Raw genomic sequence first — 16,554 nt, 5'->3', positions numbered from 1 at the left:
CCTGAGTTCAGATCCTACCACCCATATTGGGTGGCCCACAATGCCTGCAACTTCAGCCCTGGGAGATCTGACACCCTCTCACGTCACTACAGAGACACACATTCACTTTTTTTTAAAGTAATGGAGCCCATTGTGATAACACACTTTCTCTCAACACTCATGAGGTGGAGGGGAGGGGAGCTCTGTGAACTCAAGACAAGCCTGCTCTTTAAAAAAAAAAAATCGCCGGGCGGTGGTGGCGCATGCCTTTAATCCCAGCACTTGGGAGGCAGAGGCAGGCGGATCTTTGTGAGTTCGAGGCCAGCCTGGTCTAGAGAGCGAGATCCAGGAAAGGCGCAAAGCTGCACAGAGAAACCCTGTCTCGAAAAACCTAAAAAAAAAAAAAAAAAAAAAAAAAAAAAAAAAAAAAAAAAAAAAAAAAAAATCTTACTACAATAAGGCTACTTTTATCACAAAATGAATAATTATGATTGTTGGAAACAAATTTTCCTGTATTATTGGAGAGAATACACAACTTTCCCGATTATCAAATTTGGCAGTGTTTATCTAAATTAGGAAAGGATAATTGTCTGGGGTTAGGTCAACATCACAGCAAATGAACCAAGAAGGTATCATGGGTAAATACAGGACCCACAGGACCCACTCTGGTACCTCCGGGAAAATGGTGAAGAAAATTGAAATCAGCCAGCATACTACATTCACTTGCTCCTTTGGTGGCAAGACCAAGCAGAAGAGATAGACTGGGCATTTGGCCTCATGGTTCCTGATGAAAACGGGGACAGGAGGGACTCAGACCTACGATGCCGTATCTGTCACAGTCAAGTCTGCCACCAGAGGACTGAGGAGGAACTGAAAGGCCAGTAGAAGCACTACCATTGGAGATCTCCAGCTCAAAATATATGGGTTAATGTACATAACAAAAAGGGGACAGTTTGGCACAGCAACACCTATAGATTATATACATATATTCCCATAAATAAGGAAAGGTGCATACATATATATGTATACACACACAGCTATCCATATGTAAGCTTTTCCAGGAGGTTTTTAGAAATGTTTTACATGTGCATGTGCATGAACACGCAATACCCAAAGAGGCCAGAAGAGGGTGTCATTCTCTGAAGCTGGAGTTATGATTTTGGGTACTGGAAACTGAACCTCTGTCCTCAAGAGCAGTAAGTGTTCTTAACCACTCAGCTATCTCCCCTGGAATCATCATCATCGTCATTATTGTGTGTGTGTGTGTGTGTGTGTGTGAGAAAGAGAGAGAGAGAGAGAGAGAGAGAGAGAGAGAGAGAGGGGTCTTTCTACATAGTCCTAGCTGTCCTAGAATTCACTATATAGACCAGGTTGGCCTCGAACTCAGATCTGCCTGCCTCTGCCTCCCAATAGCTGGGACTAAAGGAATGTACCACCACACCTGGCTTTGTTTTCAGGCAGGGTCTCACTGGGTAAGCCCTGATTAGCCAGAGATTTTTCCTTCTGCCTCCTGAATGCTGGAATTAAAAATGTGTGCCATCACATCCAGCTGGGAATATTTTCAAGTCATAAGCCCCTGAAGCTAACAAGGTTACCAGAAAATGAAAAACCATGAAGTATTTAACTATGGAGACTACCCCATCACAGAAAAACCCCAGGGAAGTACAGCTAACAGTGAGAAGATGCTTTGAAATACTTGAGTGAATAAAGCAGGAAAGGGACTGTATGAATTCTGCGGGAGGGTGCACACAGTTTGTCAGGGTCACCTGGCAGAGACTGCTGGGGCTTTCCACAAGGGTGAGGACCCTGCTGCTTTCTCTTATACACCTCTCCCAAGCTCTGCAATCCCTTCAAGCAGGTCTCTTCCAGACATGCCCACAGCACACACTGTGAGAAACTGCTACATTTGAAAGTACATTGTTTCTGCTGAACACAGCTGGTTTTGTTAACTTTGTCCTATTTTTAATCTGAGTTCACTGCCAGGCTGGTCTCCATAGACAGTTCTAAGCCAGTCATGGCTGGAGTGAGACCCTGTCTCAAAATAAGTACATTATATAAAATGTTATAGTAGCAATTCTATCCAGTGTGAGAACACTGTAAAGCTTTATTTTATCAGACAGTATAGACGACTTAATCTCACAGCATATCAAAGTATACAGCAATGCTTTCATCGTCTACAGCAAGCCCCAGGTTCCAATCCTAGCTAAGATGCAAGGTGCAGGATGAAAGTGCTGGTAATCTATTGACAGGCAGCATCTTAAACAGAAATGACTGAGCACTTAAGTGACAGGAGGCTTTCATCAGAGACCAAATTCTCAACCATAATTAATCCCACTGTGGTTCCTGGTCTATGCCGTTAGTTTTGAAACAAACAAGAAAAGGTAATTAATGTTGAAGTGGGGTATCAATACGAATGGAGCTATCACTGTACCAGATGATCCTTCAAGCTTTCGAACTTGCTTGGAGTCTGATGAAACATGGGGTCAGAGCTCTGACCCCATCTGAGGAGGGCAGTGAATTATACCAGGTGTCTGGCACCCAACGTAGATCCAGTCAGCTTCCTGCACAGATGTCCCAGATTCCCTCTGCTACACTGAGGGACACATTAGCCCATTCTTAGCACAATAAAATTCTCTTATTTACATTTCCATAAAGATACAGCCATTTATTATTATGTGGGGAAATACATTGGCATTCTTACAGCTCTAAGCCCTAAGAGAGCTTTCCATTCCCCACACTGTATTCATACAGAACATTTCATATATTAAATTCCAAAAGGTACCAAATAATCATCACAACCAGCACAATTCCATGAAATTCAAGTTTCCAATGATCTTAAGACAAATTAGTATTTTTGTTTGGCTGGAACATCAGTTATGGTCATGTAGAAAATCCTAACAGAGCCTGGCATATTGGCACAATCCTTTAATCCTGGCACTTTGGAGGCAGAGGCAGGAAGATCTCTGTGAGTTCAAGGCCAGCCTGGTCTACATTGAGAGTTCCAAGATAGCCAGGGCTATATAGAAAATACCCGTCATTTTTTTAAAAAAAAATCCTAACATGAAAAAAAGTCAGTAAAAATCTGCAATGGTGATTTCCAACTTTTTAAGTATGTAGAGCTAAAAAAAAAAAAAAAAAGAAGAAGAAGAAAAAAAAGTAAAGAAAACATTGGTCTGAAATGAGTTAACTAAGCCAAGGAGTTTTATAACCCTAAATCACTGCAGAAACCATTTAAGGTTTTACATAATGCTACCTTTTTTATTCAGACAAGGAATAACACTTAGAATCAATGGTATAATAACATGGCATCATGGACAAAAACCACAGCTAGAAGCTAGTGGGAAAATGGGTCTTCAAAAACACTCTCTAGCCAGGTGGTGGTGGCGCATGCCTTTAATCCCAGCACTCGGGAGGCAGAAGCAGGCGGATCTCTGTGAGTTCAAAGCCAGCCTGGGCTACAGAGCGAGACCCAAGACAGGCTCCAAAGCTACACAGAGAAACCCTGTCTCGAAAACCAAAAAAAAACAAAAAACAAAAAACACACACACACACACACACACAAAAAAAAAAAACCAAAAAACAAAAAAACACACAAAAAACCCACTCTCTAATAGAGGAACATTAAATAACCAGTATAGAGCCAAGCATTTTATAAACCTTAGTTTCCCAACCACCTACTGTGTCCTTTACTGAACAATCTGAAATAAGCATTATGACCTGGAATTCTCTTAGAAGTTGTTGGTTGTTTTTGAGGCGTCTCTCTACAGAGCCCTGGCTGTCCTGGAGTTCCCCTGCTGACCAGGCTGGCCTTGGATACACTGCCTCTTGCTCCCAGTGCAGTGACTACAAGTGGGCACCAGCATCCCTGGCTCTTGTGTTTTAAAGTGCAACACAGCATTTGAGGAGTCACAAAAGGCCCCTTCCCTGTGCTTGAGGCATATTCATCTCCCCTCAAAGTTACAAAAAGAAAAAAAGACTAAAAACCCATCAGGGCAGAGGATGTGGCTCAGTGGGTAGAGTGCTTGCCTAGTATACACAAAGCCCTGGGTTTCCCAACAAAGCATAAACTGGGCAAGGGGGCACACCCCTGTAATCCCAGCCCTTGGGAAGTGGAGTTAGGAGATTTAGAAATTCAAGGTCTTCCTTGGCTACAAACCAGCTCAAGGCGCCATCCTGGGCTGAAACCTCTCTCAAGAAAACAATTCTTTGCTCAAAGCAGGCATTCTTAAGCTGTGAGATTTGCATTCTTTCTCTAATTCCTAATCTACAGAGACCCTGAACTCCCAGTAAATATTCAAATAAGGAGCTCTGCATTTGCCCTAAGTCTCAGTGGCTCCTGAATCAGGCTGGTGGTGAGGTGTCTGCAGGGGCCCAGAGACACTCGACTACTGCTAGGCTCCTTGGTGTGGGCCTTTCACCGTGACTTTCACTTCCTGAACATGGCAAAAGGTGTTGTAACAGCAAATTCATTCAGTTCTGGAATATGTTAAAAGTCACCGTAGTCCTTGTGATTCCCAAAAAGATGCACCCCAGTGAAATAATATGATGCCAAATAGCCATGGAACATGCTACCTTTCAGTGACTTGGATGCCTGCAGAGTTGTTTTATGAAGGCTTCCTTCCATGTACTACAAAGACTGAAAAATCTGGTGCCCACTTATTCAAATTTACCCCAAACCAATTTTCCCAACTCATTTATTTTCTCTAAATTGGTTAGTTTAAGGAGTACATAAAGCCAGCACACTGACCATCAAGAAACTACAATTTTGCTGAATTGGGAGGCTTTGTAACATGTACAGCCCTATGGATTTACATATTTTTCTAGGTAGCATAGAAGTGCAATGTTCCTGGATGTCCTACTGTGAGAAGTGTGTATCAAGTCAGAGGGTAATCTGAAATGCCATGGTGTGACTATTTATTTCATACATTCCTTTAGGAGTTAATATAAAAGCATGGTATATGCTCTAATAATTCCAATCTGGGGGAGGTGGGACTTAACACATTTTCTTTCTCCTTTCACTGTATTTCTAAGAGGACACCATCTATATACTGTTTGTGACTCTGAGGAATGTGCTGACAAGTGTAATGTAAATACAAATAATGCATCTGTAGCACATGTACACACACACACAGACACACAGCAGACCAGGGCCTCAGACCACAGAAGTGGTGCTCTCGGGATTCACCCGCAGGAGTCTAGATGCATTCCGCAGGTCCTGCAGCTGCTTGGCAGGCTTCCCCACACCTTCCTCAAACCTCCTCTCCACCACTGGGAGGACAGTTTCATAAAGAAAGGATGCATTCTGCCTGATGAATGCCTTCTTCTCTGGGTCCTGCTCACACCGCAGGCTGTAGTCCACATGCTGCACGGCAACCAGGATGACTTCCACCAGACTCTCCAGGAGCACCATGTGTAGCTCTGGGAAGTACAGTTTCAACGCCTCCTCCAGGAAGCCCATGGTCTGCTTGGTGAAAGCTACCACTGTGTAGCTCAAGTTCACCCAGCAGTCATCTCCCGTGTACTGCTCAAAGTTACTGACCCCACAACTTCTCATCTCCTCTTTGAGCTTTCCTAGGGCCTCAGGAGTCATCAGGTTCATTCGACGCCACATCTCCTCCGAGTTTCGGTGCTTGGTGGCTTCGATGATAATCTCCTTGTAACTGTGCAAGGCCCCCTGGATGTCCTTCACCAGCAGGGCGTGGATGATGAAGGTGAGATCCAGCCCAATCTCTCCCAGCTGCTGGCAATGCTCCTTGGCCACTTTCACACACTCAGCTGCAGTGGACAGGCTCTCCTTGCTGTCAAAAACTTGCTTGCTGAAAGCGTCCACAAACATGCCCATTGCAGATCGTGCCCAAACCACAAACGCAGAGTAGCAGCCACTGTCGGTGCCTGCAAAGTCTGTCTCAAATTCCCTTGCGGTCTCCAGGAGGCTGGTAAAGAAGACGTGGCACAGCTTGTGAATGTAGAGCAGAGTGGCGCCCTCAATTCGAAGCTGGCGGATGGCAGTGTGCACGGCTGCTGCCCTGTTCCTCAGAAACAGCTCACAAGCTTTAGTGCATTGGCCCAGCCGGATCAGCTGAGACACTGCCCTGCGCGTAGCCTTAGGGCCACCTCTCAGAGAACGATCCGGGGAGAGCTCAAACACCAGCACCTCAGTGAGTTGTCGCACTCGTTCATCCACTTTGGCCCTCAGCTCTTTCACAGGAGGTGGGCTGGGCTTATCTTCCAGGTAGTGATTCAATTTGTCCAGCAAGTCCACAGCGCCCTCAAAGTCCCTCTGCGCAATACAGACATCCAGGTCTTCGGGCAACTCCTGGATCCACTCCATGGAGAGGTCTACCTTTTCCTCCTCCACCTCGGGGGTGGCCAGTTCTTCATCATCCTCGTCCTCAAACGGGTTGCTGCCTTTGGAAGTGACTGGTGGTGGCGCGCGGGGGGCCGCTGCTTCCTCCTGCTCCCTCCTCCTCTTGTCGCTGAGCGCCCTCTTGGTTTCCTCCAACACTTCCAGCCACTCACGTTTAATCTTGGCATTTTCTGCCTGAAAGATGCGGCTCTCAGGGAACATGAGCAGCTTGAACATGTCTTTCATAGGTGGATTGTCCTTGACGTTGACCACAGCCAGGCGGTCCAGTGGGTAAAGCGCGTTATAGCGGTACATGCCTCGCCGTTGTGGCAGCCAGGTAGCCACCAGCAGACAATCGTTCATGAGGAAGCCGTGCACGCGCTGCAGCTGGGCCATGTGATCCGCCTCGTATTCCACCAGATCCCCGTTGTACACCAGGTACTGGCCTGGCGTCTCCAGCAGGTCCCTGCAGCCCTCCACTTTCTCCAGCAGTGTGGTGAGTGTGCGTTGCTTGCCCTCCTCCCCCGCACCAGGGCCCTCGCGGGGGACGCCCGCCGGCCCGGGCAGGAAGCCTGCCTGCGCCGCCCCGCGCTCCCGCGGCCCCGCGCCCGTCGTGTCTTCACCCGTGGAGGCGCCCGCGGCGGCGGTGGGCAGCAGTGCCAGCGGGATGCTCTCCAGACTGCTCTTCTGCTCCGTCAGCAGGTGGCTCAGCTGATACATCTCGCTCTCCAGGTACGAGATCTCGCGCGCCGTCTCGATGAACTGCCGGTAGTTTTGGTAGACGTTGCGCTTCAGGTTCTGCGCCGTCTCCTCCGCCAGCGCCTGCACGCGCTGCCGGTGTTCCTGCAGGTCGCGGTCGCCGTCCGACTGCTGCGACAGTTGCTTCACGTACAGCCGCGCCTCGAAGCCCCCCGACTCCAGCTGCCTCCGCAGGCGGCTCGCCCCGCTGTCCGACATGGCTGCCACCCGCCCTGCGCCCGCGGTCCGGAGTCGCTGTCACTCGCCGCCTTTGGGCCCCACCCGAGCCCGGTGGAGAAGACGGCAGAGGAAGCGGGGCGGGAGCAACACCCAAACGCCTGCGCCGGGGCCGAGCGCTGCATTGCGCCTGTGCTGGAGTCGAGACTCCCATACTGCGCCTGCGCCTGGGGGGCGGGGTGCCGACGGCGCGCCTGCGCGAGAACGGCAGTGACTTAAGGCGCGTGCGCGGACGAGCCAGTACGGAAGTCAGAGCAGGCTCAGGCGCGGACCAGACTTGACGTGAGTCTCAGGACTTCAGGGGCGTTCAGGAGGCTGCCAGCTTCCTGGAGCCGTCCCTAGCCCGAGCCCCGCGTTCCTAAGCCTGTGCCCGCGGGGCGGCTCCGAGCCACTTTCGGTTAGGCGTTCGAGGCGAGCCCGCGAGCACCTGACAGCCGGGCCCGGAGGTCTCGCGAGACCCGTGCGCTGCGCGAGCACGACCGGCGTCTTTGGAGTAGCCTGGGCGGGAGTGGCGCGATGGACGAGGATCTGGTGGTTGCCCTGCGGCTGCAGGAGGAGTGGGACGTGCGCGCGGCGGCGCGGGAGCCCGTGTCGTTGGTGGATTCGTCCTGGGAGCTGGTGGACCCCACCCCGGACCTGCAGGCGCTCTTCTTGCAGTTTAACGACCGCTTCTTTTGGGGTCAGCTGGAGGCGGTGGAAGTGAAGTGGAGTGTGCGCATGACACTGTGAGTGCGCCCACGAACGGCTCGGAACGTGGGGAAGGGCGAGGCCGCTGAGTTGTCGTTGGTGTCCCCGCCTCGCGGTGGAGGGAGAGGTCACTGGGAGACGTGCCTCCACCCGAGTGGGCCGGGCCTAACGGCCCTCAGGGATGTGCCAGTGATGATCCTTTTTTACCCATTGAATTTGAGAAGTCCCATTCGAGATAGTAATCTGCCCTTCAATACACAATCACATAGAAAGCAGCCTGCAGTAAAGCAGGGTAAGATGTAGTGTACATCTAACTTCACACCAACCCTATGACACTTTTGGCGAAGTGCCCCTGCAGACGTGGTGGCTAAACCATTCCCCGCAAATGAATGCCTGTGTGGAGCCGAGTGGGTGACAGAGTGGGTGAGGGTGAGCAAGTGTTACTGCCTGCAGCCAAGTGTTCCACTCAGGAAAGCCATCTGCCACCAGGGACTTTTTCCTGTGAACTGCACACAAACCGGTAAGGATTTGCTTTTGTTTTGTTTGTTTTTGAGACAGGGCCTCACTATGTACCCCTGGCTGTCCTGGAACTCACTGTGTAGACCAGGCTGGCCTGGAACTCAAGAGATCTGCCGGCCTCTGCCTCCCATAGTGCTGGGATTAAAGGCATGCACCACCACACCTGGCTAGGGTTTACTTTTTGGTTGGTCGGTCTCTGACTCTCCAAATCAATGGATTTGGTGAACCTAATCCGTCGTTGTGATTGTTTTCCAGGTGTGCTGGGATTTGCACCTATGAAGGAAGAGGAGGAATGTGTTCCATCCGTCTCAGTGAGCCCCTTCTAAAACTGAGACCAAGAAAGGACCTTGTAGAGGTATTCTTTGTATAAACCTGGTTCTCAGCCCAGTGGTTTGTGGGAATTTTCCTTTCTTTCTTTTTTTTTTTTTTTTTTTTTTTTTTTTTTTGTTTTCTTCTTTTAAGACAAGATCTTGATAGTAGCCCAGGCTGGTTTCAACCTCAAGATCCCCTTGCCTCAGTTCTGAGGGACAGCTGTGCACTACCATTCCTGGCCAGGATATCTTGTTGCTTTTTAAGAGACAGTCTCTGTTACCCAAGTTGGCCCTGGTCTTATAGGCTTCTCTTGCTACAGCCTCCTCAGTGAGCTGGCATGCATGTACCCAGCTATTTTTTAGGAGGGTGATGGTGAGGGAGGCAGAGTCTGATGCTGCCAAGCTGGTATCAAACTCCTGATCCTTCTACCTCCAACCTTGAGTTCGGGATCACAGGTATGCATCATTTTTGCCCAACATATACTTAGCTTTGTGCCCATTTAGACCTGGGCTGTTTGCTCTTTCTATGTTGCCATCAGGAGTTCCTTATGTTCAAAACTCAGAGCCCGTGATATGTGCTGCAGAGTTGTCGGAATCATCTTTTGACTTGACGTACTGTGGGTTTCTCCATCAGAATTTTAAAGTTTTTATGTGGTTGGATTCACCAACCTTTAGGGTTTTGAGTTGGTAGATAAATAGGCCTTTTTGAGCAAATGTTATTCCTTGAATTGTTTACTGGGATCTGCAGAGTTTGGAATATTATATGTAAAGTTTTGTGTATTTGGGCCTACAGAGAGCTAAGACTCCAAGTTAAGAAAGAGAATGCTTTTTCTTCTTCAGACATGCCCTAGAAAATTAATTTGCTGGTTTTCTGTTTCAGACTCTTTTGCATGAAATGATCCATGCCTACTTATTTGTCACTAATAATGATAAAGACCGGGAAGGACATGGCCCAGAGTTCTGCAAACATATGCATCGAATCAACCAACTGACAGGAGCCAACATAACGGTATTCTGAGCTACACATGTTTGGGGAACAGGGGGAACCAGTAAACCAGACTGGCCTCAAACTCACAATTCTAACTCAGCCTCCTAAGTACTGGGATTGTAGGTTTGTGCCACCAAGCCCAGCAGCCATTCACAGTTATAATACTTATATTCATTCAGTGAAATGAAGATTTTCAGCCTTGAACAAGACTCCTACAGAAATGAATGGACTTGTCTAGGCTCTCGGGGTAGAATGGCTACAGAGCCAGCAGTCCTCTTCCTTGAGGCCTCCAGCAACTCCAGATCAGCATTTGAGGCATGCTTCCTTGGTCCTTCCTGCATTATACTTTTCTAGACCTTCAGGAGGAGCTTCTCCTACATCTGTGACAGTCCCTCATCAGCGGTTCTTTGAGTCCTGACAGTGTAGTATTGGAGGAGATACCACAGTCAAGGCTGAGGTGTGCCCTCCCTACACTAGTGATCCTGCTTGTACCACTGAACTCTTCTGGAACTATCTGTTGCCATGCAAATGATGTGACAACAGTGCCTGCTTTTTGATAGCTTGAGAGCAAGGACATGCAGTGTATTAGCACAACTTGAGCACTAGTTAAATATTATATTGTAGACTGTGGGAGTTTTCAGTTTCCTATAGGAAGGATCTGGCTGTTGTTCAGCCCTTTAGCAGTTTATATTGTTTCTAGGAATTTACACTTAAAGAAATCTGTATGCTTTCTTCTGAGAGACAGATTCCTCCCAGTTGGGTCTCAACCCTTTCTCCTTGTTAGAGGCTTATTACAGTGCTATAGTAAACCACTGTTCAGTCCTAGCTTTTGATCATGTTGCTCAATTGCTGAAACAGTTAGTATTCATAGAGGTGTTTGATGGTTGTGTTTCCCCACACACACCAAAACCTTTTGTCTTGTATGCTGCTATCTTATACATTAGGAAGTTTTAAATTACCTCATGTGTCCCTTTAAAGTGAACTTTTGAAAATAAACTAAATATAGTAGCTGTCTTTCCCAAAATAGAACTTTTTAGAAATATCTGAGAAGTGGAATATTTAAAAAGCAAACAAAGACTCCTTGGGTAAAATATCTCTGTAGCATGGCTAACGTGTGTCTTAACTGCTGGACCCTTCCCTGCCCAGGTCTACCACACTTTCCATGACGAGGTGGATGAGTACCGTCGGCACTGGTGGCGCTGCAATGGGCCCTGCCAGCACAAACAGCCCTACTATGGCTATGTGAAGCGAGCAACCAACAGGGCACCGTCTGCCCATGACTACTGGTGGGCTGACCACCAGAAAACTTGTGGAGGCACCTACATAAAAATCAAGGAGCCAGAGAACTATTCAAAGAAAGGCAGAGGAAAGACAAAACCAGGCAAGCAGCCAGCCTCAGCAGTGGAGACTAAAGGTACAGCTCCATTTCATCTCCCATCTCTGTGACCCTGGCTAGTGCATGGACAGTGCTGCCTGTTGGGGAACTGGGTTAAGGTTTGTGCAGGACTGTTCTTTTCAGGTATAAAACCACAAAGTGATGGTGGGAACGTGCTTCACTGTGGAAGTGAGGGAAGGTGAACTGGTCTCCATTTGCAGTATCTGAGGGAGTCAGTGAAAACGGTAACTGAAGAGCACCCAGAGTGTGAGTCCTGACCAAGCCAGCCCTTCCTGTCTGTTACCTCTGCTGTCTCAGGAGCATAGGAAAGGAGTTTGGCCTGCATTTGTCCCTGTGTCATCCTTAGGAACTGCTCCTGTCCTCAGGAGCTCTGAGGAGGCGGCAGTGGTTCCTGAAGTTCATGCTTCCCCTTGCAAGGTTGTCAGTTGGTGGGGTAGGCCTCAGGAGCCCAGCTGTAGTTCCTCATCTGAAGTGCTGAGAAGTCAAGGGACTAGAGAATTGGTGCAGAGGGACTGAATCTGGGGAGCCAGGTAAGGAGAGCAGGTTAGAGGAATCCAAGCTCTTTGTGGGAAATGCCTTAGATTCTTCTCTCTGCACTTTCTTCCTCTTCCTGTTCTTGCAGTACGGGGCTCTGACTACTGAAGGTTGCCTTCTCTTGTCAATAGGTGACTACTGCACAGAATCTGAGTTAGAAGGAAGTAATCCTTCATTTTAGATAACCACCATTTGCTCAGTGTTTATCACCGTGGCAGTGTTTTGAGGAAGACTCTTCTGTTTCCTTTGCAGACAAGCCGTCCAGAGGGGAGACCCAGCCACTCATTCCATTCAGTGGAAAAGGGTATGTTCTTGGAGATACGAGTACTTGTTCTTCACCTGGGAAGTTGAACACCTCATACATGGTTAATGAAGCCAAAGGTCTCTCAAGTCAAGATCATTCAGCAAGTGCCTTGAGACTCAATTCCAACATTGAGGTGAAATGTGAACAGAATGGTTTCCCAAGTAAAAAAACTCATCTGGTCTCCCCTGTTCCCACTGCTAGTCACCAAAGTGTCCTGAGCAGCTATTTCCCCAGAGTCTCTGTTGCCAACCAAAAGGCTTTCAGAAATGTGAATGGATCCCCAGTAAAGAGTGGGACAATTGAGGATGGCACTAAGCATTCAGCCTCATCCGATTCTCAGAGAAAGGTTCCACCTTCCAGAGCGTCCCTGAGAAATGCCTCCAAAGTCATGGCATCTGCAACTGTGACATCCTCATCCATATCCCAAGAGGAGAGTGGGTCTGAAGACCAGTTCCCAAATAAGCGACCCAGGTTGGAGGACAGGATTGCTTTGGATAGTATCAACAAGGAGCAAACACAGAGTGATGGTGGTGATCTTCAGAATAGCTCACGGCCCACAGCCACCAGCACAGTTCAGAATTCAAGCAGCTCATGCAGTCAGCGACGGCTGGTCAACTGTCCAGTTTGTCAGAGTGTAGTTTTGGAGTCACACATCAATGAGCACTTGGACCGCTGCCTGGAAGGTAACAAAACCAATCTCCGACCTCGAAGAGTCTGAAATGGAGTGGGTCCCACACCACATGTTGGCTTATGGTGGTGTTGCCCTCCAGGTGAAGGAACTGTGGGTTACAGCCAGGCTTATTACACCAACAGTGTTCTGTTTTACATACACATAGTGAGCAGTTGAGTCTGCCTCTCCATCCAGGTGTGATGCTCCGACCCTATAGTTCCAGGTACTCAGGAAGCTGAGGCAGATCATCGCTTGAGCCCATGACCCTGGGTAATGTAGGGAGTTGCTGTCATCCTGTGTGTCAAGGTGCTGTGTTCACCCGTGCCTTACCAGGACTTTGGCTCAGTTTTTCCTGTAGAAATGTATGATTTTAGGTACTTTTGTTCTCCCTTGTTTTTGAAGGTTTTAGAGTATTTTTATTTGTATAGTCTTAAGATAGTCTTATCAGGAGTCCCGACAGTCAAATACTTTTAATATTAAGGTTCATTCTTTGAGCTGATGTTAATCTTTGACATCAGATTCTTTGTCCAGACTGTATGAAACATAGTAGTTGTTCTAAAAGTACTCAGAGGTCTTTTTTTCTTTTTTTTTTCTCAGAATCGTAGCAGTAAATAAGCTTTCTGTATTTTAAAAGAATTTACTTTCTACATAAAGGTGGTAGCGAATTTTAAAGACTTCTATATTTTCAGTATAAAAAATATATATATATATATAAAATATAATCTGTCCCACCTTTACTAAAAAGTGGCAGCAGATTTTAAAGACCCTCCTGTATTTAAAAGAATTTTCTAACTCCTTACAGCTCATGCTTAAAATCCCAGCACTTGGGAGGCTGAGGCAGGAAGATGGCTGTGGGGTTTAAAGCCAGCTTGGGCTTACGTTCCAGCCTCGGCTATAGTGAGACCATGTCTACAAAACAAAACAAAACATTTTTACCTCTGTCCCATCTATATGTGTCAAAAGGTGGCAGCAGATTTTAGAGTAAAGTAGATACAGAATATATAGTACAGTTTTGGAATGTTACAGCGGTTACTCAGTTCTGCAGGCCAGATTTGATGGGGACTTAAGTGAATCGTTAAAACTTGGTGCTAAAAAGTAACTGATATATTAACATCTCACAAAGCTGCCCACTTCCCTGGAGAGCAGAAAGATGTACAGAAGCAGCACTGTGAACTCTGTGCCATGTGAGAAACAAAAGCACTATTATCCGAGCACTGGGAAGTTCTTGCTTCATCTTTCCATGTTCAGCAGAGGGACACAGATACTTGGCTCAGTTTGTCTTATGGCTGTCCCTCCACCTGGCTGACGTTGCTGCAAGGTCATTTATACATTGTAAGGTGCACAAATTTTGTGAGCATCTGGGTGAACCTGGTTTGCCTGGTGTTCCACTGTGTAACTTCCCCCATTACCTCCCCAAGAGGGGCTGGGGGAGTCCTGTTGTAGTTGTCTCTTTAGAGTGCCTACCTTCTCCATCCCCAAAGGTCACAGTTTACCAGAGAGTGTGAAGGTAGTGTCTTTGTTACTGTGTGTAAACGTTCATTTTCATTCCTCTGTAGAATTTAAAGATACCCGAAGTTTCCCCCTCACCCCATTGGTGAACCATTGGAAGTATCCCAGTGCAGGGCTAAGTAATGCTGACACACCCACTCGGGAGTGGAACTGGTCTCAGGGCGTCTCTGTGTTCAGCTCCATCAAACTCTGAATTCCCTCCTTCAGCAGTGTACAAGTGTCAACTTTTCAGCATTCTTGACAGGATCTTTAGTCTGTCAGGTTGGAAAACAAGTTTTGATATTTCTTAAAGCATGAAGTTCAATAGTATTAAATGTTTTTATATAAATGGCTATTAAAGTTTTGTGTTTGAATATATGCCATATTTTTATCAATTTAACAGGTTATAAGCAATTAAATATTTTCTGAGCCAAACTGCATGAAGTTCTAGGGCTATGAAGTAAGTGGTAGTTCATGCCTTTCAGGAGCTACATCCTCGGAAGGGGAAAGATGTAGATTAATCTCAGGGCCCTATAATAGTGCTGGGACAGGGTTCCACCCTGGCACTGTTTTTTAGTGAATTGAGTTAGCTTGTTAAATGGGAAGGGCCTCAGTAGGCAGGGAGGTATCTGGGCACATCCTGTGTGAGATGCAGGAGGAAGAGTGCAGATAGACAGGCCTAGCCAGCATAAGGGTGGGATACGGCTGCCGTGTTCTCCAGTCCTCTGTGCAGTGCCAGTTGATACAGGGCAGGAGGGAAAGAGGATGAGCTAGGTGCAGAAAGTACCTAGGTGCAGTTGGGAGGCAACATCAGGTTCTGAAATGCTGGAGAGAAAGTGGAAATTTAGTGAGCCCATACTTGTTAGAGAAAACTTGCCCCTAAGAATAGTTATCCCTGTATCTGTCATTTATATTTACATTTATTTATCAGTGAAACGTGCTCCATTTTGTTAGTATTCTTTGGAAGCAAATTTCTAACCTCACAGTGGAGCTAAAGTTGGTTCAGCTCCCCACTGTAGGGCCACAGCCATAGGTTCTGTTTCTATAGAAACTTGTCTTTACACCCCAGTGCCATGCTGGTTAACAAAGCAACATGAGAAACCTTTAGTTGGCTTTGGCCAACTGTGCACACACACTGTGCACATACTCAGATCTTAACTGGGATCAGAGGTAAATGGGAAAACACTAACTGAAACCTCATCTTCTCCCATTGTTCCAAAGCTCTAAGGTTGTATTTTTTTCAAAGATTTAGAGAATTTAAAAATAAATGAATGTTTTGACGTAAAGCGATTGATGTCTTTCTGATTTGATTTTTGTGATGCTGAGGATGTAACCTGGCTCCTTATATGTACCTGGTTAAGTGTTCTACCACTGAACTATATCCCCAGTCCTGACATGGTCTCTTAAGATTACCTAGGCAGGCTACCCTGGCCATGCACCACCACAGCCCTGGTGTTCTCATCTTGGTTACTGAGTTGAGGTTTTTTCCTCCCCTTTCCTTGATTCAGAGTATTAGACCACACTCAGTTTGGCTCATAATCTCCATAGACTAAAGATGGCCATGGTCAGTAAAATGGTAGAGTAAAAGCGAAGACCAGCTGGGAAGCTGTTTACAACAAGTACATCCTCCTGAATGGTGCACTCTACAGAGCAGACATCAGAGGTGTAGGGATGTCATCTCATATGTAAACCAGGGTGCGGAGCACACAGAGGAATCAGATCCCACATTTGCTATCTTGGTTCTCCGTCTTCCAGTAGCAACACCACCTGCTTGCTGTAAGTAATACACGCAGGACGTTTAGTTGAAATTCCTTTCAAAGCTGGCTACTTGAAGCCTTGGAAACTTCTTTAATTCTTAATCTCTACTGATCCCACCCCTCAATTTTTTTAATATATATTTTGTGTGTGTGGTGTGTGTGTGTGTATGCATGCATGCATGCTCAGTGGACAACTTTGAGAGTAAGCTGTCAAAGATTTAAGATAGATTTCTTTTATGTGTGCATACTATATTAAAATAATTCAACAGCTGGGTATGGTGGTACACATCTTTAATCCCAGCATGCAGAGGCAGAAGCAAATGGATCTCTGAATTCCAAACCAGCCAGAGCTACATAGTGAAACTGTGTCTCAAAAACTAAATTCATAAATACACATTTGTATGCTTATACAAACATAAGGCCAAGAATGTAATCCCAGCAATCAGTAAGGCTGGAAGACTGAACAGTTTGGTCTCAGAGAGTCTGTCTCAAAAAAACAAGTATCTAGTTTCCTTTATATAAAATAACCTGGACCCACAATGACTTGAGTATTTCCATAGCTGCTCCATGGGACCAGAAGTAGAAGATGGAGGGTTGGCT

At 46.8% G+C, this 16,554-nt stretch overlaps 2 protein-coding genes across 2 annotated transcripts; one reads left to right on the top strand and one right to left on the bottom strand.

The window, feature by feature from the left end:
* Positions 1–2,050: 2,050 nt before the first annotated feature.
* Positions 2,051–7,405, bottom strand: Exoc8 (exocyst complex component 8). Its single transcript, XM_052726837.1, has one exon. It carries the CDS (start codon positions 7,280–7,282, stop codon positions 5,132–5,134), a length of 2,151 nt encoding a protein of 716 aa, XP_052582797.1. The 5' UTR covers positions 7,283–7,405; the 3' UTR covers positions 2,051–5,131.
* Positions 7,406–7,546: 141 nt separating this feature from the next.
* On the top strand, positions 7,547–15,487 carry Sprtn (SprT-like N-terminal domain). Its single transcript, XM_052726838.1, has 5 exons — positions 7,547–8,025; positions 8,762–8,861; positions 9,698–9,826; positions 10,952–11,219; positions 11,988–15,487. The coding sequence occupies exons 1-5, from the start codon at positions 7,817–7,819 to the stop codon at positions 12,755–12,757; spliced, it is 1,476 nt and encodes a 491-aa protein (XP_052582798.1). The 5' UTR covers positions 7,547–7,816; the 3' UTR covers positions 12,758–15,487.
* Positions 15,488–16,554: the final 1,067 nt, after the last annotated feature.

The sequence above is a fragment of the Peromyscus californicus genome, unplaced genomic scaffold (genome assembly GCF_007827085.1).
Source record: "Peromyscus californicus insignis strain IS unplaced genomic scaffold, ASM782708v3 Scaffold_8__1_contigs__length_139910024, whole genome shotgun sequence".
Lineage (NCBI taxonomy): Eukaryota > Metazoa > Chordata > Mammalia > Rodentia > Cricetidae > Peromyscus > Peromyscus californicus.
Note: the sequence above shows the minus strand (reverse complement) of the source record. Positions and strands in the feature narration are given on the sequence as shown.